The following is a 25044-nucleotide window of genomic DNA, read 5'->3' as shown; positions in this document are numbered from 1 at the left end:
GAGAACCCAGTGCGTTGAGAGCTTTTGAACAGACGAGCGATGTAAAGGATCCTTCTCAAAGGCAATTTTACCCGAGCAGGATTTCTGCCTTACAATGCTGATTTAAGAAGCTGCCCACTGCACAGAGTGAGCTAAGGCCCAGAGTAAGGTATACGTCCAGTCAACCTATGGCTCAGTGTGGCTATCACAAAATCAAGCAAGAGGCAGTGGCTTCGGTAGCCTCGCCTGCTACCAACAAGAGTATCCTAAGAAGCCCCTTCCAGGTCCATCACTAGGTCTTAGTCACAGGCGACAACCCAATGGCTGCCTAGGCCGATCTACCACTTTGTTTTTACTTCCTGCAGTGAAGTACAAAGGGTCAAATCAGGACGCATGGGCCAGGGTAACTAAAGAGCCAGGGGAGAACCCAAAGGCTCTGGTAGTGCTTGGTGTGCACAGGTGTGATGGATATTGACAGAGAGAGGGAGCGCGCTCACATGAGCATGGCAAGCACGGGAAGATGGAAGAAAATGGAGACTCAGACGAACGGGCTTTAAAAAGAATACATGAAAAACTATGATCACATTGATTTGTGCTTATTATCCTTGGCTCTCCTTTTTTTGTCTTTTTCTCACTGGTAGTGGTAGTGCAAAGAGGGGAGTCATTGCTTTTAGGGCCCAGAAGTAAAATAAGCAAATAGAATTTAGGATTGGGGAATTTGAGGAAGTCGCCCAAAACTGCACATAAAATGAATGAGATAATTATAGGCTGCTGATTTTTAAATGTAGCTTATTAAATTAACTCTCCTTTAACAGGCGTTGGAGACTGTCAGGATAGGGTGTGTCCTATTGTAGACATTTTCCTAGAGCTGTTTCCACCCCTTGCCCTTGTATCTGATTTTATGTACTTCAAAATGCCATTAGTTCACTCCAGTGACTTTAGTTCTATCGACAATGTTAATTCTCTGCCTGTACAAACCAAAGGCTACTTGGGATAAGCTGATTTTTGTTTATTATCTGATAAGACTCGAGATTACACTAAACTGATTTTGGTATGTCTCCCTTCAACCTGACCATATTGGACTTCTCTCAGCTTAACCATCAGAGTTGAATGCCTTCTTGTATTATATTTGTACCCGAAATAAAAGTCATGTATAATTTAAAATTAGCTACAGTAGTTTGCAAAAGGATGCATGTAATTGTGTAGGTTTAAACTATTAGTAAATTGAAAGGTTGGTGTCAGTGATCACACATGTACTTTAGCTAAAGGTGGTTCCAAGTGCAAGTCTAAAGGTCTGCTTCTCTTCTACCATATGATTAATTTGTTTGTGCCAGAGTTACTGATGCTTTGTGACCAGAATCATGTCAGGCAGGTCTCAGCAGGTCTGAATCAATATGGTCCTGCGTTGCCACTGCATCATAATTTTAATTGTCCCTTTCTATTACACTTAGCAATCAGATAGCAGGCAAGACTGAAATAACAAGAATAAACTTCTAAAGAGAGAGAAAGGTCCATTTTACAAAATTATAGTGGGAAGAAATCATACTGATTGGAATCTACTTCTGTATTTATGTGCATGTGTATGTTGCTAGACATTCATTTTTTACATTTAATAGTACCAGAACACAGCCACTTATGAAAAAGCCAAGGCCCACACCATCCTGATGTCTTTTGAGAGAGCTGGGACTCTTGCCCAGGACCATCTGAAGTGGAAACAAAACCAAGATGATCATAAAATGACACTCTATGCACTGATTCTAGCCTACCATATTGAACATTTCAGTCTTGCCAGAAATAAAATCCTTTTGTGATGAATCCTTATCGGTCACAATTTACCTTACTTTTCTGACACCTTTTGTTTTGATTTTTGTCTTTCCTTAACTAGTCCTTCCCCTCTGAAGGTCTTTTGGTCAATACAGTCTGGCCTTCCATCTGCTCCTGAGTTCCACAGAAGACAACTATCATAATAGCATGTGACTTAACCAATCCACGGTAATGGGCCACACCTCCATAGAGGGGTACACCGAGCAGGCAGCCCCTGCTGTTAGAAGGCAGGTTTTCAGAACTGTGTGAACACTTTTAATATATTACTATTCCTCTGGGAACCAGCTACTTCTCTTCCCACTTCAGAAAACACATAATGGGACTTTGTGTTTCAATTTAACATCCCTTGAAAACGGAAATTTTTCCCCTTATAAGAAAAAAAATAGAGTAAAGAGGGAGACGAAAGGCAAGAGAGAAATGAATTAGGCAGTCTCCAAAGCACACTGGCTCAACTGGGAAACTGCGACCAAAGCAAGCTCCATAATAGTATAATGACCTTTAATGAGTGTCTTGGGAAACAATACAGCCCTAGCATAAAAGACAAAGGGCAAAACTCATCATGGCTCTGCTGACACTAATTCAAAATGATTTTCAGAACAACTAAAGAATGTAAGAGAAGTAATCTGATCCGCCCATCTGACCTCACTTTGATTCAAGGGCCCTTCTCCTGCCATTTCTAATTGTCAAACCCTCTACATTTCACATCTGTTCATATTTAATGAAAAGCCCACTCTCACCGCTGCTCTTGAGTCAACTTGCTCTGTCAAATGGGCACCACCCAACTCCACCACCAGCGAGGGATGCCTGAGGATTGCTATTGGAGCGCTGCCAGTGGAATTTCACGTAGAGACAGACATTTTTTTAATTGGAGAAGAAGGGCTTATGCGGGCCCAAGAAGGGGCTCAAATTGGAATGGATTTTTCTAACTTATTATTAATGGTCAAAGGTGAGTGGTCTCACACAGGGATGGATGAAATCTGCTTTTGTTTGATGGAGTGATGACGGCAGGATGACTGATGAAACGGAGAAGGCAAACCGCCCCCTGAGCTGTCAGTACCAGTTAAGGCTCCAACATGCAGCCCAAAGCTCCACGTGTTCCCTGGTGGGGGCTGATTTTGGAGGCACAGGAGGGACAACATGCCACTCACAGAATGTTTCTTAGAGAATGGGACAATCCCACCCCAAGATTTTCTTCTCCCTGGTCTCCATCAATGGTTGGATTAAATTGCACAGCTGAGAAATCCCTCTAATTAAGATTTCTCTTGGATATAATGGAAATTATACACACTGGGCACCATGGGGTCTACGTGGGGGACACAGAGTTTGCTGTGATTGGCATTGTTGGCCAGCGCCAGGACATGACCAAGGGGCCCTAGCTCAGAGCCACAGTGGCTCCTTTCTCTTCTCCACTGAATCTAGGCTAAGGTTTTAGAGCCTCATGATTATTTGAGAACAGAAGTCGTGCATTAGGCAGAAAGGTAAGCCAGCGGGGCTTGTGGTTACTTTCACCACCATCAGTCAAAGAGATGTGACCAATTCATGCCACCTCAGGCCCTCCTCTGCTCTTCCTCCCCAGCACCTATCTTTCAACGTGGTATCTTGCCGCACATCGTAGACAGACAAGTTCTCTGTGCAGCTGTGCCCTAGCTTATCTCTGTACTGGCATAGGAACTACAGAGAACTCTTCGGGGGAAAATAAAGTGATAAGGATTCATATGGCAGCATCTAAGGATTGTAACAGAAATCTTTCCAAGATTTTAGGCCCATGGGGCAGTCCACACTCCCTCTCAATGCAACCTCCATTAGGTATCACTTTGAAGTGAATCCTGTCCCTTGGCACTGCTCTGGAGCAGCAGGAAATCGTGAATCAGAGAGGATGACTCTCTGGTCCTAGATGAAAGGTTTCCAAATGCCTCCAATACGGCTCGATGCACAGATCATGCTTTGCACTTGAACTTCGGGCCCAAACATAAGCACCTGGCATGGCACACAGTGAAGTCCCAGTTCCTTGAGCCCCAGAGGCCTCATGGATCCCTGCAACACAGCCGCACTCCGCTGGGACCAGCCTCAACACCGGCACAGGGGAGTCAAGCCAGTTCATTTTCCATGGGAATAAATGCTTAAGAGCTCAGTGATCTTCTTCCTCTTGTTGTCAGTGTACACCTACCCCTGCTGGGGAAAGTGTAGCTCAATCAGCTCTGAGCACTTGGAAGGCGAGAGGACAGGGAGCAAGAGGTTAGCAATAAATGTGTTGGGTGCTTTAAAGAGGAAGGAAGGAAGTGCAGAAACGAGAAGCATTTCCTACCTTCTATGCTACCAAAACATGAAAACAAAGTTAGTTATACTTCAAGTCAAGTCCTCCAGCGGAACCACAGCCCCTTTGGCACTTGGACCAAGACCCACGGTCCCAGGGTCTCAAACTGGAGCTTTCAGGAACTTCACTTATGAACCATATCAGAAAAACAGCAAAGTCCATGGTGAAGGCAAGGATAAGGGAGGTCTCAGGAAACTGACACATCTCAACCTTGCCAGCTACCAGCTGCATAACCTTGACAGGTTCTTTAACATCTCTGAGCTTGTGGATGACAAAGAAGACTGACATCAGAGGCCTGTGCTATGGACTCGGGGAAATCACAGAGGTTTCTGACTTAAATTTTTTGTTGGCATTTGGAATCACAATTGCTACAAGATACCTTAGTTAAACAGGGGCTATACTATTGGAAAAATAAAATATATTAATGGAATAGTCCTTCAAAATAGTCATCTTTCTGAGAAAAAGCTCTGGAATCCACTAGCCCAATGCAGGCTGACAGACATACAATACTCTTTTCCAGAACAAAAGACAAAATCTGGCACGGGAGGAATGAGGCACAGGTTAGAGAGACACCGTAAAAAGAAAAAAAAATACATACATACATATATCTGTATCTCCATCTGCATCCAAACTGTTATATTTTGGAAGCTATCTAAGAAACTATCTAAGCTCACTAAAAGCAATTTAATTCTAGAGCTGGCTTGTTCTCGCTATACCCTTTCCTTCCTCCCTTTGATACAATTCAATTTACAGCCATTTCAAAAATATTAAGATGTACACTTCCGCATATCTCTGTATTAATACAGTAGGTGATGCTGTCACTTTAATTTCCATTTACATTTATTTAAAGGAGAGAGAGGAAAGATATCACCAGACTGTAATATCACAGTCCTGCATGCTATTACGAGAAGCACAAGTTAAGAAAATCAGAAGGGAGGTCTTCCTCAGCACGTACACAGAGACACAGGCAGCTGGGGCAACATGTCACCACACAGGAGTTCACACTGGGAAGAAGACATCAGCCCGACTGACTCAGAACCACAGGGCACAGCACAAGACAGGGATGATACCACAGACAGCACAAACATGGAACTACATGTGTTGAGGTTAAACTTACAGGCACGGAAACTGGTGGAGCAATCATTAACAGAGACAGAAGAAAGTGGGAAGGCTCTCTCAAGGGTGTCCACGTTACCACGCACACGGCCTGACATGCACGAGCAGTCACGCTCAGAACGTCCGCAATCAAAACAACATGCCCGTCTCATTCTCTTGTAGATGGACATCTTGGCTATAACCGTGTGGTTGGATGGGAGGAGAGGAAGAGCGGCAATTAATGGCAAGGTCACACACAGCAAGGCAGCTGGAAGGAAGCTGAAGGGATTTAACACAGGTCTTAGTTCACTTTAACAGTCTTGACCCAGAAAAAAATGCAGAGTGATTGTTGGTAACAGTTTGGTTGTACATCAAAAAAGCAGCGAAAATATAAATTGCCTTTATCGTCCCCCAAGGCTGTTGCACATGATTTTTCTCCCCTAGGTAAAGCGGTGACCACAGGAAAAGGGCATGGCTGAATACACTCAGGTTCTCAGATGGGAAGAAGAGCAAATTATCGACAGCAAAAAATGTAACCAACACTTTTCCCCTGGTACGATTAATACAGGAGGACAAAATACACACACTGCCAATCAATTAAATTAGTTGCTTATTTGGTATAATAAATGGTTTTTGCAAGAGGCAAAAATATCTAATATGTAGGCTTTCTAATTTCCATCCATTTCTGGGCATTAGGCAGAGGCTGGGATAAGCTTTCATCAAATTAGATGTGAAACGATTACGTGTTAATATAGAATCTGAGGATGCCTTTGCTGAACTTCCCGAGAGTGAGTTTACATGATGGCTACAGGAATTTAAATTTACTCTTGACAGAACAAATATCCAAATCTGTCCATATAAGAAATGCAGCTACTCAAGACTAATGCTGCAGATTTGACATTAAAGGCAGTTCACAAATAAGAAATCACCAAAAGCATACGAAATGTTGCTCTATTGGAATGCATTTAGCTACTCATGGGTGTATTTTCTGCTTAAAGCTGAGAGGATCTGAAAATCGCATCTGCCTTTCTCTCCCCACCAAATAGAAATTCAGGAAGCAATCAGGCTATTGGTTAATCATATTCTTGTTTTTTTCCTTGTACAGAAAATATTTGCCAAAATCGATTAAAACTGACAAAACATGAAATAAAAGAATAGGTTCCGTGTGAAATATCTTAATGCAATTTGCATGCAGCATTGATAGCTCTTCTCAAGCTGGTATGGTAGGTTCTGCACTGCCTGGGGATCCAAACTGAGTGGTAACCTATAAAAGTTGTTGGAAGTCAGCATCGTAGTTTCCAATGCGCTTCACCTTTGCCTTTCAAGCCAATTTATATTTCAGTACAAGAGAAGGTTTTTGTACCTCACTTTGATGCTACAACAGGCAAACATGTTTGCTTATCACTTAGCATGAACTGGCCTGCTTCTCTCACAAGGTAGGAGAAGAATTCACATTTATTCTAAGCATTACTGCCAAATAGTAAACCTAAACTGAGGAGGTGTTATTCCCTGCATCCACACCTTCCATTTTGAAAGTCATTTCCCCCACCCCTCTTTCTTTGTCTTTGTAGAGAATGGTTGCACTCTTATTTTAAAATATGGCTTGTGGTTTTGCCCTCTTTGAATGTTACAGTCACCAGGAAGAGGGGTTTAAATCTCTCAAATGGGTCAAGTCCTGTTCTAAGACCTTTATGACTTGCCATACAGTATATTTGTCAAGCAAGGGTAACGTTATGATTGTGAAGAACAGGCACTGGGGGAGATGAATGAGAGATCTCTTCAGCAGCAACTCCATTCTTGTAAACTTGGCTCACATTTTTAGTGACATGTTCTTTTAGTGTCCTCGCTAGTCTGTTGTTCAGATCATCATGCAGCCCCAGCCCTGTTCAATGGTGGTATATCATTCCTTTGAGCTTTAGCTTTTACCAAAAAAAAAAAAAAAAAAAAAAAAAAAAAAAAATTTCCACTATAGCATTTGAATCAGAGGAATTTAGAAGGCATGGTGTGAATGCCCAGACATCCCAAACAAACAGCAATGGCTGAAGTCAAGAAAGGGAAAAAAGTCTTCAATTAAAGACATGAACATAAATTTATCTTAAATGCATCTGGATCTGGCATACAATCTGCAGACATTCCCTTGTTTTCTCCTTCTTATTTCTTTTACTGGAAATATTGATTTGTTATTTACACAGAAGAGGAAAACAAGGATGATTTTTTGTTTCATCATAGATAAATCGTTTTGAAAAACAATTTTTTTTAATCAAATGCTGTAGCAGAAGAGAAGCCCATCAAACTCTGGAATGCTATGCTTCTCATTAGCAACAGTCCCTGGTTTTCATTTCCATACTGCCATTTTGGGTTTATATACAATAATAGAATCTGACACATTTATGGGGAAAGAAAGTTCTTATAAATATACCATCTTTAAGGATAAGGGGAAGGATGATGGAGATGAAATAACTTTTGAAACTATTTGTTCAGAGGCAAATGGATCAGAATGGGTGATGTAAACCTCCTACTTGATATGAGTTCAGGAGGAAACACAGCGACAAACCAGTGGCTCTCAGGGACTGTTTGCAACTGTTATTGTTAGCCGTTCTGGTGACCATGCATTGTTCTAAAATTTCTTATTGTTAGCATGCAGGAACAGGCTGAAACTGGTAATCGAAGCAGCAAAAAACCATTTGCTATAAGAAGATTAACTGTTAATTATAAGCAGTCACATTCCAAAGCAGCATATGCATAAAAAAGAAAACATGCTATTACTCGTCATTCCTTCCCAATCATTTTTACACTCACACCAAATGCAAAATAGAAATCTCAAAAGACAAACAAGTACCACCACCACCACCACCACACACACACACAAAGAAAAAAAAAATCAGCAGGAACGATCAATGAGAGGCTCAAAGACAAGACAGAAACAGTTAAAAACTATTGAGCCCCACATGTTGACAAACCTTCAGGAATCAGAATGTCTAGATCAAGGTGCCACCAACTGGGAAGGTGGCTCTTTTTCGCTACTGCTGGCATAGTCCATTTCCATTGACTCCCTGTCAGGTGTCTTCACCTAGAGACTTCTGGGTCCACTTTCTTAAAGGTAAGACCTGGTGGAGCGATTCATCAGGCTTGAAGGATATGAGTACTGGCCAGGAAGAACTCTCCTCTGGGCCATTATTCAAATCATGAACAAGCTCTTTAACTAAAAGCTGATGAGGAGTTGACTCCCTGGTGGTAGATGTTCCAGAAGAATTGAACACTGTCTGTGTAAAATTATACTCTCAAGTTGTAAAATTAAATTATATCAAAGTTAAGTCGTGGACCTCCTAATTTGGAAATTACCACCCCTCATCTCTCTCAACTCTCTCTGGCTTCCTGATCCTTCAGTTTTGTTTTAGTGAATCAGGATATTCAGAACCACTGGTGTTTTGTTTCCATTTCTCAGTGGTTGTTTCCTTTTCTAGAGCTGATTTAGGTTAGAACGTTAATTTTAGATACGAAGAGTTCCACTTTAAATTCCGAAGGTTAGGTCTCAAAGTGGAACTTTGAAAGTTTCAGATTTATTAAAACAGAAGTAAATTTCTTATCTACTCCCTGGCCACACAAAGCGTCCTCTCTCCTTTGGTGTTTGCTAATTTTCTTTCTTACATAGTCACCCATTGTTCCCTTACCAAATCCCAATTCTCAGACAACGTTTTCCCCAGGATGTCAATGGTAATGCAAAGTAGATCTATGAGGACATCTAGTGGATCGATGTGGAAGAGCAGCTAGTTCACAGGCAATTGGAACTAGCCTTTCTCCAAAAGGAGCAGAAAGAGGACCCTGCTGTCTCTGAGAATTGAAATATGTGCAGTGTCATTTCAATTCAATGGCTTCTCACGATCCACAGCAGATGATTAGGGGTAGGGGGAATGAAAGGGTGAGAGGTCCTAGGAGATGAGTCTAGGGTCTGCAGCCACAGCTGGCACAGTAGGACTATTTCGGTGGCAGCTGACTGGGTCTCCTTTTTAAAGCCCTGCTGCAGCTTCCTGAGACTGGGAGCAGACAAGAGTGTGTCTCTGGCAAGTGTGAACACCGAAGCTACTTGTCATCCCATCTTAGGGCTCTTGAAACTTCATGCTCAATTAATTGCCCTGATAGGCCAACTTCACTCTAGGAAAGCAGAAATACAAGGCTCTAGGGACTCAGTTTACTGTGTGGTCCACTTCATAAAGTTCTTGTTATTGGGCTAGGGCCATGGATTCTATGAGGTTATGTGGTTGCTAAGAATTTGACCCTGGGTCCCATCTTCCTCCGAAGACCTAGGTCCTAGCAGTTTCACAATTTGAGAAAAAGTTTTTATGTGCTTTTCTTCACCACGGTGAAGTGGATATTCAACCAATATTTCCATTATAACTTCCTAGTACTATTTAGAGACAAAATAAAAGTATTTCCCTAATGGACATCATCAAAACTATCTGTTTACTCTTGAGGGTTTAAAACAAAAAGGCTTCTCAGAAGTGTTCTTGGACAACTTTTCCTCTATTCTGAAAGGCCGTGATCATGAGATCAGAAACCTGTTGGAAAGTGGCTGATGAAGACGCAGCTCAGTTACTGCTCTTTCCTTAAGTCAAATGGATAACCAGCTGTCAAACTCAGGTTCTCTGCTGGCTGGCCTTTCTGAGCCAAGCCTGGAATGGAAGGAAGAATTGGATTCCATCCTATCCTCAGCACCATCTGCCTCCTGCATCAGCAACCAAATTGTCAGTCAATTTCCAATTGCAGAATCTTAATTTCCAGGGTGGATTGGAAGGGGCAGAAAAAAGCAGTACTGGACTGAGGGGCCCAAGTGGAGTTTTCCAACTGCTGGGGAAAAATATTTTAGATTTCAAGTGAAGCAAATTCAAGGGAAGACTGGGATGGAAGAAAAAAACATCTGCCATTCAATCAATAGATACTTCTCAGGTCACAACCTCACTTTTAAAATCAGTCAAATGAAGGAGGAATTATTTCCAAGCATAAACCCTGGAGCTACTCTTCATGGGCTCTGCAGCAACTAACATTACTAATAAAAATATCCACAGAAGAAAAAGTCCACCAGGATTTAAGGTGAGGCCTTTGATGTGGCACTGGGAATCAGAGAATATTCTTTCAAGTCCTATAAATGAGAAATGATATCTTCACTTAGCAAAATTCCTCCCATTACCTTCTGGAGTAAGAAGAAGGGTCTTCCAGGTGGTTTTCCAAAAACAGAAAGAGGAGAAAGAAAAAGCTAGTTAATGTTGGCAGCACAGAGCACACCAAGCTAGTTGATTCTGCCCCTAACGACCATATTGTGGCTGAGGAAGGCAGAAGTATTTGGCACTAGAGTTGTTGGTTGATTGACATCACATTTTCTCTCCAATTCTGAAGGAGCATTCAATTTAGTATGCAACTCTGCAGGTATGAAAGAGGGCCATGCCCTCAAGCCATGGTTAAAGGGTTCTGTCGATGAAAAAAGCCACAGAGTCGATTTTGGCAAGATTGTGCATTGAATTGAAGAAGGTCATTGTTGTGTTTTGTTTTTAAAGTGAGCAATCTATACCCTCCAAACACTGATGACTAACAAAAATCAGATGATCAACTTGCCTCTTTTGCTGCAAAGGAATGAGAGGACCGAATTTGAAACATCTTCTCCAAATTCCAGAGCCATTGGACTGAACTGTTCCACAGATTGGGTCTCCTTTTCAGTAGAGCCTTACAAACACGAGTAAAGACCCAAAGCTCAACGCTGGCCTTAAAAGCTCCTCCTCAATGGCCACATCTTGTTGAGTAAAAGGACATCCTATTCCTTGAGTAAGCTAGAGGTTCAGACACTTGCATTGACTTGTTCAGACTTATGCATAGCTCATTGCTGAAATGGAATGTTCTCCTCCAGTCAGTTTTTCTGCCTTAAACAGGTAAACAGATCTTCCAAGATGTCTGACTAACACTCATAAAGCAACTGGGTGTGTCCTACTGAGTACTGACTAAAAGAAAAACTTCATTGTAAAGCTAGGAAACTTCGTAGACTGCAGAAAATAATTACCACTGTGCAAATACTTGTCTCCAGTAAAACAATTAAGATACTTACAGTCCCAAAGTTGAGTAACCAATTAATTATCTAGTGAGCACTTCTCGTACGGAGAGGCATATACTGCAATAAATACATCACACTATGGAATATCTCTACTCTTATATGTAAAAATATGGATTTTTACATATAAGAATGTACATATATTCTGATACATCATGGTACATATTGTGTGTGTGTGTGTGTGTATATATATATATCACAACATGGGAATATATATGTGGCATATGTGTTTCCTTTAGGAGAGGAATTGAAGCTCAATAGCAAAGGAGACCAAGTATAATTTATCAAAGGCAAGCATGACAATTACCCCAGCTGATGAAGCATCTACAGCTATAGTGGTAATTATTTCAGCCTAATCAGAGTCCTTTAAAAGTCCTGAGACAAGGTCTTCAAGAGAAACACACTGTTGTCAAGGTCTTATTTTCAAATGGAAAAATAAGACAGTGCCCGAAGCTGGCCAGAGCCTGGGGACTGCGGTGGATGGATGGAGAGCAGGCTCCCTGTGGACTCTCCGGCTCCAGACTACTCTGTAGACTGCGTTGGGGGATGAAGGAGTTGGGGCATGATGTCACTGCTACATGCAACATAAATACCAAAAGTAAAAAGGAAACTACAACTGTACAGAAAATTAAAAGAGTATCTCTTCTAGAGAAAGACAGGGGGAACTGGACTCCGGGCTGCTGGGAACCCGTTTTACTCACAATATATCACTACCAGTGTGCAGTTAAAATAGAGTAGGGGCCGTATTCCAAGGCAGCAAAGAGAAAAAAAATAAATCAAAGATATGTCAATGATTTGCAGTCAAAGAAAATTCCTTCAAACACATCAAACTAGACATTACTTGTCCCCTAGGAGTCCACACTTTGGCAAACTTTTAGAGGCTGGGGGAAGAAATATAAATCATTAGACAATGTTTGTTACACAGAAAAAGAAAATGGGTAAATAGTAGACCCTGAGAACTTGCTCCTCGGCCAGACAGCTGAATTTGACTCTTTTCCTTGATAGAGAGCTATGAAGAAATGGAAAGAAATGCAAACGTTAAACTATACTATCACAGGATTTCCAGAAATGGAATGTCCGCACCTGATATTTCTCCAGATGAGATGACGTGAAATGTTGAAGGTTACTGAATGAAAGTGAATGAGGAGGTAGGGGTGGAGGTGAAAGGGGAAGACTGGGTTGGGGAAGGAGGGTTAGGAAGCTATGGGTAAGGGCCAGCGACTGTCATGGGCTCTGCCCTCAAGGGATCTACCATTCCAGGGTGAATTATTAATACCCGGACTAACACGTTTGGACAGATGAGTATGTGGGTCAGCTGTCTTCTCCAACTTAGACTGGGAACCAAGCAATGTCTGTTCAAAGGCATGGGGGTCCCCACAGTGTGTTATTAATAATCCTAGTTTCTTCTAATTAAAGTTCTTTGCAACTAAAACATCTTCTCCAATTTCCTCACTTGCCTGACCTACATGGGGAGGTTTATTTTTAATAATTCATTTTATTCTAACCACCCCCTCACCGCATACACACATCTGCATCGTGCCCTCTGTTCTATGGCCTTTCAATTAGTAGGAACAATATTCGGACAATTCTGATTGTTACATAGCCAAAGGCCTTTGTGAAATGAAGAAGCTGAGGTTGGGGGAGGAGGCACGCAGATGTACAGAGAAGGAAGTGAGGCCCTTGTTGCACTGGCTTGGCTTTGTAGAGGCAGGCCTTTTGCAGCAATTGGTGCAGTGTGTAATGGGAGATTATATACCTCACTAGCTCCACCAACTTTAAAGGAAATGAAGAGAATAAAATTATTTCAAACAATTATGTGCCTCTCTCTCCAGGATGAAGCTAAAGCCTGCTGCTGTTTATTTGTCTGGAACCAAGGTGGAAAAATATCCTAGAGGCCAAATCCTTATTTCTTATTTCTAGGGACAGTTTAGTCTGCTGTGTTCCACTATGGCATCCTATGAGGGACATTCCAATGTCAGAGCAAGAGTCAGGGAAGTTCTCACTTCATCCTTCCACTTCCACTCCTTCCTCCAGAGAATGCTCTCCATCTGGACACCAGGGACATCTTTTAAACTAAGAACTAATGATGACATTTCCTCACTTAAAATCTTCCAATGACTTCCTAATAAAAGACTAAAACCCCCACTTCTTACCACAGCCCCTCCCTCCCTCTCTAATCTCATCTCATACTATTATCTCCCCAGTGCCATTGGTCTTTCTTCTATCCTTCAAACACCACAAACTCATTCCTGCCTCCTGACCTTGACCTTTGCTCTTCTCTTTATCTGGATTGGGTCTTGACCTCAACATCAGCCCTGACTGAGGCCTTCCTGACCTTCCAAGCTATAAAGTAGCGCCACTGCAGTATTCCTCAACCCTCAGACAGTCTCTTCTCTCCTCTTAGCACTGGCTATCTCTGAATTTATTTATTTGCAAGATCATGGTTTGTCTCCATTCACCAGAGTAAAAGATTCAGGAGGGCAGGGACTTTACCTTGTTCACCACTCCATCCCTGGAACCAAAAATAGCACCTCATTCAAAGAAGATACTCAAAAATATGTGAATGGCTAATCAATACTTGAATCACAGTCTTGCTATTTCCTTGATACTCTGTGGGACGAGGGTCTGGCAAATATCCTGTCAGGGATTATTGGCCTCACTTTCCTCCCTTTCTCAACTCCTCACTACAAGCGTTCCTTACAGAATTGTTCACCTCTTGTATTTGTTGTTCTCTCTTATTTGCTTCAACCCTCAGACGGTTGTGCTCCTTCTGATTGAAATGATTCAGGAGATGTCTGGTCAACTCAGCCACGCTGCTGTGTCCACAACCAACTGAGCATGGCTAGGATGGACTGCCTGGTGAAGACGGCCTTTGGATTCATGGGGTCTGTGGGGGTTGAATGGGCAGTGAGGTTCGTTCTAGGCCTTGTTCTCTCTTAGATGCTCCTCTTGGTAGGTTGTCAGAATCAGGGAATTCTTAGGTCCCAAGAAATTAGAGGCTCTTGTTTTGAGATATCAATAAATACTCATCTTTGTAAGAGTCTGGGGGAAGGGGACCAGCTGTATTAAGTCAGTGGAAACAGGGGGAGGAATCCCATGGGCCTAAGCTGCCCCATCCTGAGGGGATTTCTGCAGAAACTTCTCTAGACCAAGAGTGCACCCCAAGAGAATTTTCCCCATGGATTGAGGAACTTCTCTATGCTCCAGCAGAGCGATATTTACAGATGACTGGTTCTACATTTTCTGTACCCCCTCTAGGAGTACAATGAAAAACGTCCTTCCTTCAGTGGCATACCTCAGAAATGGTGCTCTTCTGTCTGGCTTCTGCTTGTGAACCAGGATTTTTATGGGGTCATCTTTCATAATTGTTCTTACTCATCAGACCCAAGACTGCCCATCTTTCCTTTCCCTTCTGCAAAAAACTGTTAGAGCACCCAGAGAATCAATAGAGGCCTTCAGGTGTGCCCAAATCCCTGTATGTTGGCTGTGTGACTGTCAGCAATCTCATCCTCTCAAACTTGGAAGCTTAGTTTCCTCTTTTTGTAAAATGGGATTAATAACACCCCTGCCAATTACATGGGGTTAGGGTGAGAATCAAAGCAATGATTGTGAGGAGCTTCTAAAACACTAACTCACCATAGGAAGGATGGCATCTTTTTTGTTGTTGTTGTTTTTCGAGGGTTGAGAACAATTTCTATTAGGCAATACAGCATAATTACTGCAAAAGGCACAACCTTCTCAAAGCAAAGGCCACTTAAGTTATGTTGTCTCAGGAGCTCACAATTCCACGTTCTAGACTCACTATATCTTTCTCAAGAGGCCCCAGTGGCAAACAGCTTTAGAGGGGTCTTGAGACAGAATATGCCAGAAACAACTGAGCCCAGTCTAGTCTACCCCAAAGAGCAACGATGCATGAGCTCGACCTTTGGGACGATGGCAATTGAAGCCCTTTGACAATGGAAAGTTTTTTCTTGGGGGCAGTCTGAAGGCATCACAGTTGCAAATTCCGGCCTGTGGTATTAAAACTGGCAGGAATTCCAAATGGAAAGAGACAACTTCCATTTTGGGGACCAAGTCCTCAGATTTAGTTTCTCTCTCAACCCCATATACCCAGGGGTACCCAATCCACTGGAAATCATGATACAAAAACACTTCATTCTCTATGGCTTTAGTTCTCCTCCTTTTTATATATCATACTTGTCTGTGTTAGACTGGACACATCTACTGAGGCGTCTCTAGAGTAAAGAAGCAGGGACTAGGCACAGGGTTCATTCCTAGGTGTTGACGGTGGTGATTTTTCATCCTCTGCTCTAACAAAGCAAGGACAGGTATTGATTTCATATTTCTTTAAACTGGTGGGTGAAACATAAACATATTCAAGAAAACTCTTGATGTTTAGTGTTTCTCTAATAAGAAAAGGAAAGGAAAAGGAATTTGGGGAATGGGAATGAGAGAGGGAGGGGACGGGGAGAGAAACACTACTTACGCCGTTTGCAGCCACATTTTTTTATTCTTTTGGGATCTGTGATGTCATCATGACAGGCCTTGCAGTAAAAAAATGCCCTGGAAAAAGAGAATGGAAAAACTGACACATTTCATAATCCACCCAAATGAAATGAGTACCACATTTCCTCCACGGTGGTGCCAAATTAATGAAACATGCCAGCATTAATTTCCTTTAATCTTTTGAAAGGTTTAGACATTTGCAGTCGGAAATGTTTGTTGCAAGACCGTTTATTTCAAACACAGGATTCTGTGATTTGAGTTAGTGCTCCTTTTCATAAACTTCCATTTGCAAAGGAACTGGGAAAAAAGTTGCTGATGTGACACACTGCGTCTGCTCACTCGTCTTTCATTTTTGAGAACAGCCTTTGATGCTACTCATGGGGACACGTGGGCAATGAGCCCTGGGCCCTTGGTGGGGAAGTTAAATACAACACCAAAAGTCCCACAGTCTGGTCAAATATATACTTGAGGGGGCAGAAGTATGTCGTTTCTCGGTCAAATGAAAATATCAACCTTGTCACTCTGAAAGCACCTTTTCTGGTCAGCCAAAGTGAGACAGAGTTGAGGAGGTCTGCAGAGAAGGAAAAACGAAAGCCACGAGTCAGTGGGTTCCTCTGTCAAACCCCCTCTGGAGTTTCATAGCTTATTTTACTCCAATGCTGACTGGACCAATTCCCATGCTATCCAGCCCTGAGAACATGCACTAAATGATGGTTTTCTTCTCACTGTGGCCTTGTCCTCCAGTTTCCTGGTCTGCATGTCCAGTGGGAGGAGTCAACAGGAGACTGTAGGGTGAGGGGGGATGAGGTCACCACCTTGACCCCCTGGGTGCCCTCCTGGCCAGGTCCATGAAATGGCACATGACAGCCTCTCTCTCCAGCTCCTGATAGCCCTCCTTCCCCTTGACCCTACAGATCTAGGGTGAAGGTGGCTCCCCTTTCTTGCTAGCTCTGGAGTGTTTGGCCATCCTTTATTGGTTTTCCTTAACTATCTGCCCATAACTTTACACACTCTCTTCATAAAACTCTCCTCCTTTTTCCCATTTAAGTGTGTCATCTGTTTCTTGCCAGGACAAGAAACAGCACCCACATTTACATATTCATCTCCAATTCACACTTATCCCCAGAACTCCAGACTCTAAGATCCAACTGCCTTTATGATATCACTGTGTATATGTTTAGTGCACATCTCCTACCTAACATAGCCCAGATAGAATGCTTAACTTCCTACTACCCAAAACTTGCTCCTTCTCTAGTATCCCTCATCTTGGTTAAGATCAACACAATTTAAGCCCTGACTCTAGCCTTCATCCTTCATTCCTCTTTTTTCCCTCACTTCTACCCAATTCACTGGGGGGTTCTACACACTCTCCAAAATATAGTCTGAATGGGACCCACTTCTCTCCACCTCCACTCAGTGGTCAGTCCAAGCTGCCATCATCTCTCACCTAAACTGTGTAATAGGAGCTGAGTCTCTCACCTCTTCTCCTGCCCCATTCCTCTCATTCTCTACAATGCAGGAAGAATGACCTTTTCAAAATATACATCAGATCAGCTTAAAGCTGTCAATGATTTCCATTTTATAACAGATCCAACCTTTTTATAAAGTGCTTTAGGAGCCAGCCTCTGCCTCTCTCTAACCTCATCTCATACCACTCTCTCCAAATCTATTCCCTAGCCACACTTTCCTTCTTGGGGTTCCTACCCACAATGAACTTCTTCGCAGCCCATCTCCTCTTCCTATCTGATCCCTGCCTGATGGATTATTTAGCTTCATCTCAATCTCTGCTCAAATACCATCCCCTCTGAGAAGCTTTCACTTATACCCAACCCAAATCAGTGACTCAGTTGCATTAATTCTTTTACCATTAATTTAAAAAAAAAAAAAAAACTGTCATTCTTTCCTGCCTAGAATATGAGCCCTGTGAGAGTTGGGACTTCTCCCATTGTTCACCACTGTTTCCCTGGTGCCTTGTATAGAGCCTTCTAAATGTAAATGACTTACCCATACTTGAAGGGTGAATGAATGAGTGAGTTTGAGACTGCTTCCCAGTATTATTAGATCTGCCAATTTTTCAGGAGAAACGAGTAATAAGAATTTTTATATAAAAGCTTGTAACTTTTTTCACCTTGGCAACTCACTTATTTTTAAAAATTGTGACTCAAAAGAATCATATGTGCAAGCCAAATTGAGTCACTGAGCCACCGTTTTGTGACTCCTATATTAAAGTCTATGTTCCAATGTTATTTTAAAAGGAAAATATTTGGTGGCAAGGAGGAAAGAGCAAGTACCCAAATGTCCATCCTCAAGTGACCTTCTTAAGACTGCAGTGGGATGGTTTCACTCCTCATTTTCTAAAGCACTGCATCTGAAGCTTTCTATGAGCCAGAATTCATTAACTTCTTTTGCTGCTTTTTTGCAGTGGAGGGTGCAAACTCGATACTAGATCATCATAATCTACTTTTCCATTTTTACAAAACTTGTTTAGTTTCATTCAAATCTCCAATGTCCTTTCTGTGGTTTTCTGCAGTCTTCATCTATTTGAAATACCCTAACTGACAGCATTTGCTTTGACACATCACACACCATGGAAAATTACAGGCTGGTGTTGTAGCTGATTGTGTCAGCATGTATTTGTGAATACCATAAAGCACTGAAATGAGACATATTGCACTCCCTAATATAGGAGGTAATTTGTTTTTTGGACGGCCTGGTATTTGTGACATTCATTAGTGAGAGATGCAATAGGAAATAGAATTACACAAATGGGAGTTTCATGTTATATTTGCTATCTGGGAGGTATACGTGATATATGGTGCTCCTGTGCTCCCCAGCCTCCTGTACTTGGTGCTGAGATGCTGTTTCAAGCTTTTGTGTCTCACAGTCTGGACAAGGGCACAAGCTTCTTCTCCAGGAGACCTGATTGGAGCACAGGGAGAGGGAAGGTTCAGTCCCATTCATCCTAATTTCCCTTCTCAGGTGTACCCAGTTCTCAGGATACTCTTGAACAACAGGGAGATTCCGTGAACTGAGTAGGGAGGTATTTTTCCCCTACAATTGAATCATGGCAATCTTTCCCCAATTTGCAGAAATAAATTTAAGTTATTAGAGAGCTCAGTTTAAGAATTCTTTTTTCTTCCACCAGCCCATATTTTCTTTTTCCTGAAAGCTTCTGTAGCCAGTATGGCTTAGTTTGCTAGAGTGGGTGGGGAGGAAGAGGACCCTAAGTATCCACGCTCACATGTCATTGTTCTGTGCTCAGGGTGTCAGGCTCAACCCAGGCAAATAATTAAGAGTGCAAGCTCTGGAACCGAACTTCCTGGCTTTATTCCTCACTAGCAGTATGGCTTTGCGCAAGTTAGTTAGCCAAGTTGTGCCTCAGTTTCCTCATATGTAAAGTGGGAAAGAGTAATGCTACCTATCTCATGGGGTTGCTGTGAGATTTTAACAAGTTTTAGATACAGAGAACCTAGTACCTAAAATAGTGCTGGGGTGTAATAAACCCTCCTTTGTAAGAATGTGGTAGTATTATTAAATTTGGTAGAAAGAGAGTGGGTTTTAGAAAAGGAAAGACCAGTTCCATTCTGGGCTCTGCCACTTACTTATGTGCCTCATGGTCTCAGACAAATCACTTATCTCAGTTTTACAGATGAGGAAACCAAAGCTCTGAGTGTTTAAGAAGACTTACCTTCCAGGGTTATTTTGAAGAGCAGCAATAAAGAATGTAGCACACCTAGTACAGGCCTGGCTTTGACGAGGAACTCATTCAATGAAGACCATAGGCTTATATAAATAATGATAGACCTTCACAATTAATAATGTACTTAAAATATTTTATGGAATATTACTCTTGAGCTGAATGACCTGTCTGAACATTTGCATCGCATTTTCTGCTAGTAAATTTATCCAAGTTCATAGGCTAGAATAAAATACAACAATATTCCATGTTGTGCTGGAAAGGACCTGGTGAATTCCTAGGCTGCTTAAACAGGTTTAAGGATACGAATAAAAATGTCATGAAACATGCAGGCCAATGAAATCCTGTGCTGTACTTCGAGTGGCTTAACAACTGAAACTGACAACTTCAGCCACTTACCTAGTAGGCCACAAACAGAAATAGAGTCAGTTTCATATTCTATCTGAAATTAATCCCAACCTTTTGAAATTCTACTTGGCAGGGACAGTAGAAAACTGATAATTCTCAAGTAAATTTCCCAGATAATATTAAGTAAAGAGCACTAGACAAACAGCCAGTTGTCTTGTTATGTTGTTCTGGGTCATCAGGAATCAGGATGACCTTGAGCAGTCATTCAGCTCTCTGAGCCCCCATTTTCTCCCTCATAAAATGAATGAGCAGGTAACTAGGCTTCTTAGTTCTAAAATTTTATTATTCTCATTTAGACATGTGGAATTGACTACATGAACAGGAGTCTGTGGAAGTTTTTCTTACACCAATTGATGGCCATAGACATGTTAAGGAGTTTTGGGGTTATGGAAGCCTGCCTACTTCCATGCATCAAGGTGTCTATGGCTGGGCCAGAAAGAAAGCCAGTTGAAAATAAACTCTTACCTTTTAACTTCTTTGGCATCACTTGCGATGAAAAATCCTAAAGTACCTTCTTGGATCTTAAGATGGTTTCCAGGATTAATTAATATACTGCTCAGTGAACAAAAACAAACAGAGAAGATACATTTGTGAGGTCATGTTCTGAATAAAACCTCGAAGGCTACACCATACTGTTGTGTTTATAGGGGGCCCACTAGTCTAGAGCTTTCCCCAAAGATTTTGTCCAGAGCCCAATGCCCACTGCCCCATACATTTAGTTGGATAATGCCATCATTAAGCACTACTGCTTACTTCCCAGGTTGGCATGCTCCCAGTTGAGGAAATCAAAGCAAATCAAAGTTTTAGGGCCTGGGTTTATATAATGGGGCAGTCTAGCTGCCATCATGGGCATATGATTTGAAGCAAAGTCCATCAGAATACATTCCTTTTGAAACTGCTATTGGTGGTCAACACAGAAGCATTATTGGCCTGATGAAACTATTGCTACAACAATTTTCCATTAAATGACAGAGCATTAATGGGACCCCTATATGTATACATAAACATACATGTACACACACCACATATTACCACGGGGAATGGTACAAGACACCTGTAACCAATGCAGAAGGAAACTGAACGTCTTCATGACATTGATAAGGACATGGAAATTGATTCCATGTACAGCCTTTATAGGAAGAATTGGATTTACCCAAACAGTTTTTTTTTTTAAGTTAGCAGTTGGATATACTTAACGATTCCAGTCTGCTGTTTATAAAAACTTACAGGGTGTTTGAATAAGATGTGTGTCTAGCATGTCCTAATTGAGGCAAATTGAGAAAACAAATGCAAACCACCCCTTAAAAAAACTTGCCCTGCAGAGAAGTGGGAACCTAAATATACATTGTCCTATTTCAAAGTGGCGTAAATAGATTAGCTGGCCAAGATGTGTTTGGACTGACAGAAGAGATAAATGTATCCTAATCTAATAAATGGATGAAACAAACAAGTTTAATTTTCTGCAGATCAAAAGCAGAATACAAGATTGTCTGATGCACAGACTGAGAAGAGACTTCAGGCTTAATGGATACTGAATTTAGGGACTCTGAATGAAGCAACAGAAACAGCAGAGGTACTCCTTGTTCTGAAAAGATGTTGCTTAATAAGGTAATAGATATTTGGAATCAGTCTAAAGGAAGTTCTCAGGTGCCCCAACCAATCAAAATATAGAGGATGGTAATTAACACATAATCTTTTTTTCTACTGGTAAACCATTTCAGAAAAGTGTTGTGGTCAGTGAAGTGATATGTCTGTAGTCATACAGGAAGGACACAGGTGAACCTTTATTCACCTGGTTGGGAGACCTCTGAGCAGACCATTATCGCAAAATAATTGTCTGTGGTCACAAGAACATCTACCATTACTTATAACAAGACCTGACAGGAGGAAACTGTACTTGTGTCATGGCTATTATTAACACTCAATAATATCAAAAGGCTATGAAGATTTAACTGTTCAGCCCTACAACCACAGGCAGCAATGAGATTCCTCCCAAATCAGAGAGCAGCAGTCCACACTAATAGCACGGCCTGCACTGAGCAGCAGCTCTCCATAAGCACCTCCTAATGACCCCTCCGCCAACTCTTCACATGGGTATAATGAGCCCTCTGACTTCATGCAATCACGAGGGCGAAGTGTCAGAGCTCATACAGTTTAGATGAATTTATCTTTCAAAGCCAATTCAGTATGATGTTTTAGAAGGGCAGGATTCTAAATTTCGCACATTTTTTTTTTTTTTTTACCTCCTTTCCTTCAAGGCAGTTTTTACATGCCTTGGCTCTGCAATCAGAATTTGGGTCCAAATTCCAACGCTACCCCTTAATAGCTGTTTGACTTTGGGCCAGGTACTAAATCTCCCTAGAACTCAACTTTTTTACCTACAAGAGGTGGATAATGGTAATAATAGTCTTTAGAGAATTAAGTGAGATGATGTATAGAAGGCTCAATGCATGTGAGTTATTGTTCCTTTTCTTAATTCTTGTAAAGAAAAGCCAAAGTGTATTTCATTTTCAACAAAGTTATCAGAGATTTTCTCTAGCTGACCCCATGGAATATAATACAGGCTTCTTATCAAAATGCCTTGCCCATTAATGAGATTAAATTATAGGGTAAAGAACTGTACACTACAGAATAATGTATAAGGACTTACACAAAATATTCCATGCACTTCTGGAGCCTAAAGGAGCTAGTTCCTTAAAGTTATAAAAGCCTACATTTTGACATTATTCATATAAAAAATGCAAGAAAAAATTCTGAATGGAAAAAAAATCCTATCATGATTTGAACAACAGAATTCAAAAGGAAAAATCTGACCCACATCAAAGTCTTGATGACATATATGAACCAAATAAGCATCACATAGAATGCTGTTTCCTTTTTTCATATTATGTGTTTCATTATTCTTTATCAACAATTAACAATAATTAACCTACAGTGAACATTTAGAATTGGCATTGTAGAGAGTGCAGGTTGAGATAATTTATTATAGCCTTTGAGTTTGCTTTAGTCCAGTTAGTGCAGTGGAGAAGAAAGATTTTGGGCTCTGATGTAAAGAACATTTGTGTTTCAGGTTTGCTGCTGATGTTGGTTAAGGGTTCAGGCACATGAATCAGGTCTCACCTCTTTGGGTCCTGGCTTTATAAATGCAGGTAAGCCTCACACTTCTCATCTATAAAATGGGTGAATAATCGCTAGCTTACAATGTCTCTAAGAGAGTTAAAGAATGTACTATGTGCAACATGACTGACACATAGAAGGTCTTAAATTCATAGTTGCTACTCTCAGTGAGTTAGGTGATTATAAAACTGAGAGGTAAATAAATGCTCACAGCACCATTACTCTCCACTTTGTCCTTGCTGCTAATAAATGACCCAGGAGGTGCCCTACTGTCATTGGAAGACTTTTCCACTGACTGCAAGGAAATCCAAAACATTTTATCCCTGCACAATATCTGGTGGTCAGCTAATTTAGACTGACTTTTGTCTGCATAGTGAAGTATCCTCTGTTCCTTAAATCTATGGCTGATTGTGTAAGGAACCAAAAGCATCTCTAATTGCCCCACAGGTCATGTGGATTCCAGGATGCCCTCTTATTCCCTGTGAACAGGGGTGAGGGGGGTTAAACCATCCCCATGTGAGATGTGAGGCAGAACCGTTTGCAGATACTCAGCTAAGGCTAAGGCAGCCTTCTGGGTGGGAATCTAAAGAATGGACCCAGCCCTTGAAACAATGAAAGAAAGAAATCTAGATACACAAAGATGCTCTTGGTGCTGAAGCACCAGGAACTACATTACTGGTTTTATATATATATATATATACTTATTTTAGACATTAAGTCTTCTATACACATTCCAAATCTAGAAAGTTTAAATAAAATGCTAATCCCCCTCTTCTTCAAAATATAAAAAGAGAAGGATTTTGGATAGTAGTGACTTTCTCCCCCTTTTGCCTACTATCTTTAGAATTTGTTATTGACCTTCTAATAGGAATACATAAATTTTTCCAAGGATCTCTGATCTCTTTAGGAGAGTATCCAATGTTAAGTTTGTTTTGTTTTAATGACTGCCAACAGTCTCTCTCCCTGTGCACTACTCTAAATCAGTTCTCTGGCTCCAACTTTATGTAATTCACTAGTTTATCAGAGATAAACTTCAACATGTGTCATGTGAAGAATCATGAAAATCTCTAAGAGAAAAAGCCCATATATCCATTAACAGAATTCCAACAAGGACATCTTGGCAGAGGTGGACTTTCCCTCATTTCAAGGAATATATAAATTATCCTTTCTTCTTTGACCTTACTGGTTTCAACAGAAAACATCCAGTGACAGCTAGAAGCACAGGGCTAGTGTGGTCCCTTCTTCAAGGATACTTGCTGTCTCTGTTCCTTTTGCTCTCAGACTAGTTTTCAGTCTCGACTTATTGTGTGTTTACTCACCTCCTACATGGAGCAAATACGTATTTTCTGTAAGGAACCCACAGTTGAGTAGAAGGGTACAAAACATGATCACATTCTGTTTACCTTTGAGTTTTTTGGAGTAGCAGGCTTAGAGCATTGTATGCAACAGGCACATTTCAACTATTGGTTGAATGAATTAAAAAAATAAGTTTTTAAAACCTCAGTCCCAGAAGTTTTCCTTCTTCACAAATAAGTGGAAAGGAGGTCACAGTTTTCTTTCAAAGAACAAGCTACAATTCTCATCAGTCAGGCTGATTAAAGGAGTGACCACACCTCTGCTAGGGCTAGGGGATTGGCCAATGAACTAGCAATCTCTCAGAGGCATTAAGTATGAATATGTAAATATCCCAATATGTAAACAGTGTGCCCCTTGGGAAGTTGGAGCAATTGATTTCAACACTGAAAGCAAACCTTCAAAGAGAAATATGGGTTCCTACACATAAAACACATCTACATGGAATTGGCTAACGGGGCTCAGTCCCATGGGGAAATGTCTCTATCAGGTCCCTCCATGAGAGCAGCACCATGTCTCAAGTTGTATCACACTTCATCGGGTATTTCTTGCTAAACACTGGGTCAAGTTGGAAGACTGCAGCTTGATGGAGGAAAGAAACGTATTCCTTTCTCCACCACTTGTGCACAACTGGGAGACATCTAGTTTTGTCTTCAA

The 25044-nt window shown here is 41.3% G+C and overlaps 1 protein-coding gene across 50 annotated transcripts in view; it reads right to left on the bottom strand.

Annotated features, from left to right (window-relative positions):
* The window catches only part of KCNMA1 (potassium calcium-activated channel subfamily M alpha 1), a 755234-nt gene that overhangs the window by 117172 nt on the left and 613018 nt on the right, over positions 1–25044 (bottom strand). For 24 of the 50 annotated variants that reach the window (XR_003121084.1, XM_025395829.1, XM_025395833.1 and 21 more), the window contains 2 exons: positions 20383–20469; positions 15793–15869 (listed from right to left, as the gene is read on the bottom strand). Coding sequence is in view for 49 of the 50 variants with exons in the window: in XM_025395829.1 (XP_025251614.1) it covers positions 15793–15869; positions 20383–20469 (164 nt within the window). In the remaining variant the exon portion in view is untranslated. Of the gene's footprint in view, positions 1–5234; positions 5409–12007; positions 12017–15792; positions 15870–20382; positions 20470–25044 lie in introns of all 50 variants that reach the window. The other 26 variants (XM_025395822.1, XM_025395831.1, XM_025395842.1 and 23 more) reach the window with 4 other exon arrangements.

The sequence above is a fragment of the Theropithecus gelada genome, chromosome 9 (genome assembly GCF_003255815.1).
Source record: "Theropithecus gelada isolate Dixy chromosome 9, Tgel_1.0, whole genome shotgun sequence".
Classification (NCBI taxonomy): Eukaryota; Metazoa; Chordata; class Mammalia; order Primates; family Cercopithecidae; genus Theropithecus; species Theropithecus gelada.
Note: the sequence above shows the minus strand (reverse complement) of the source record. Positions and strands in the feature narration are given on the sequence as shown.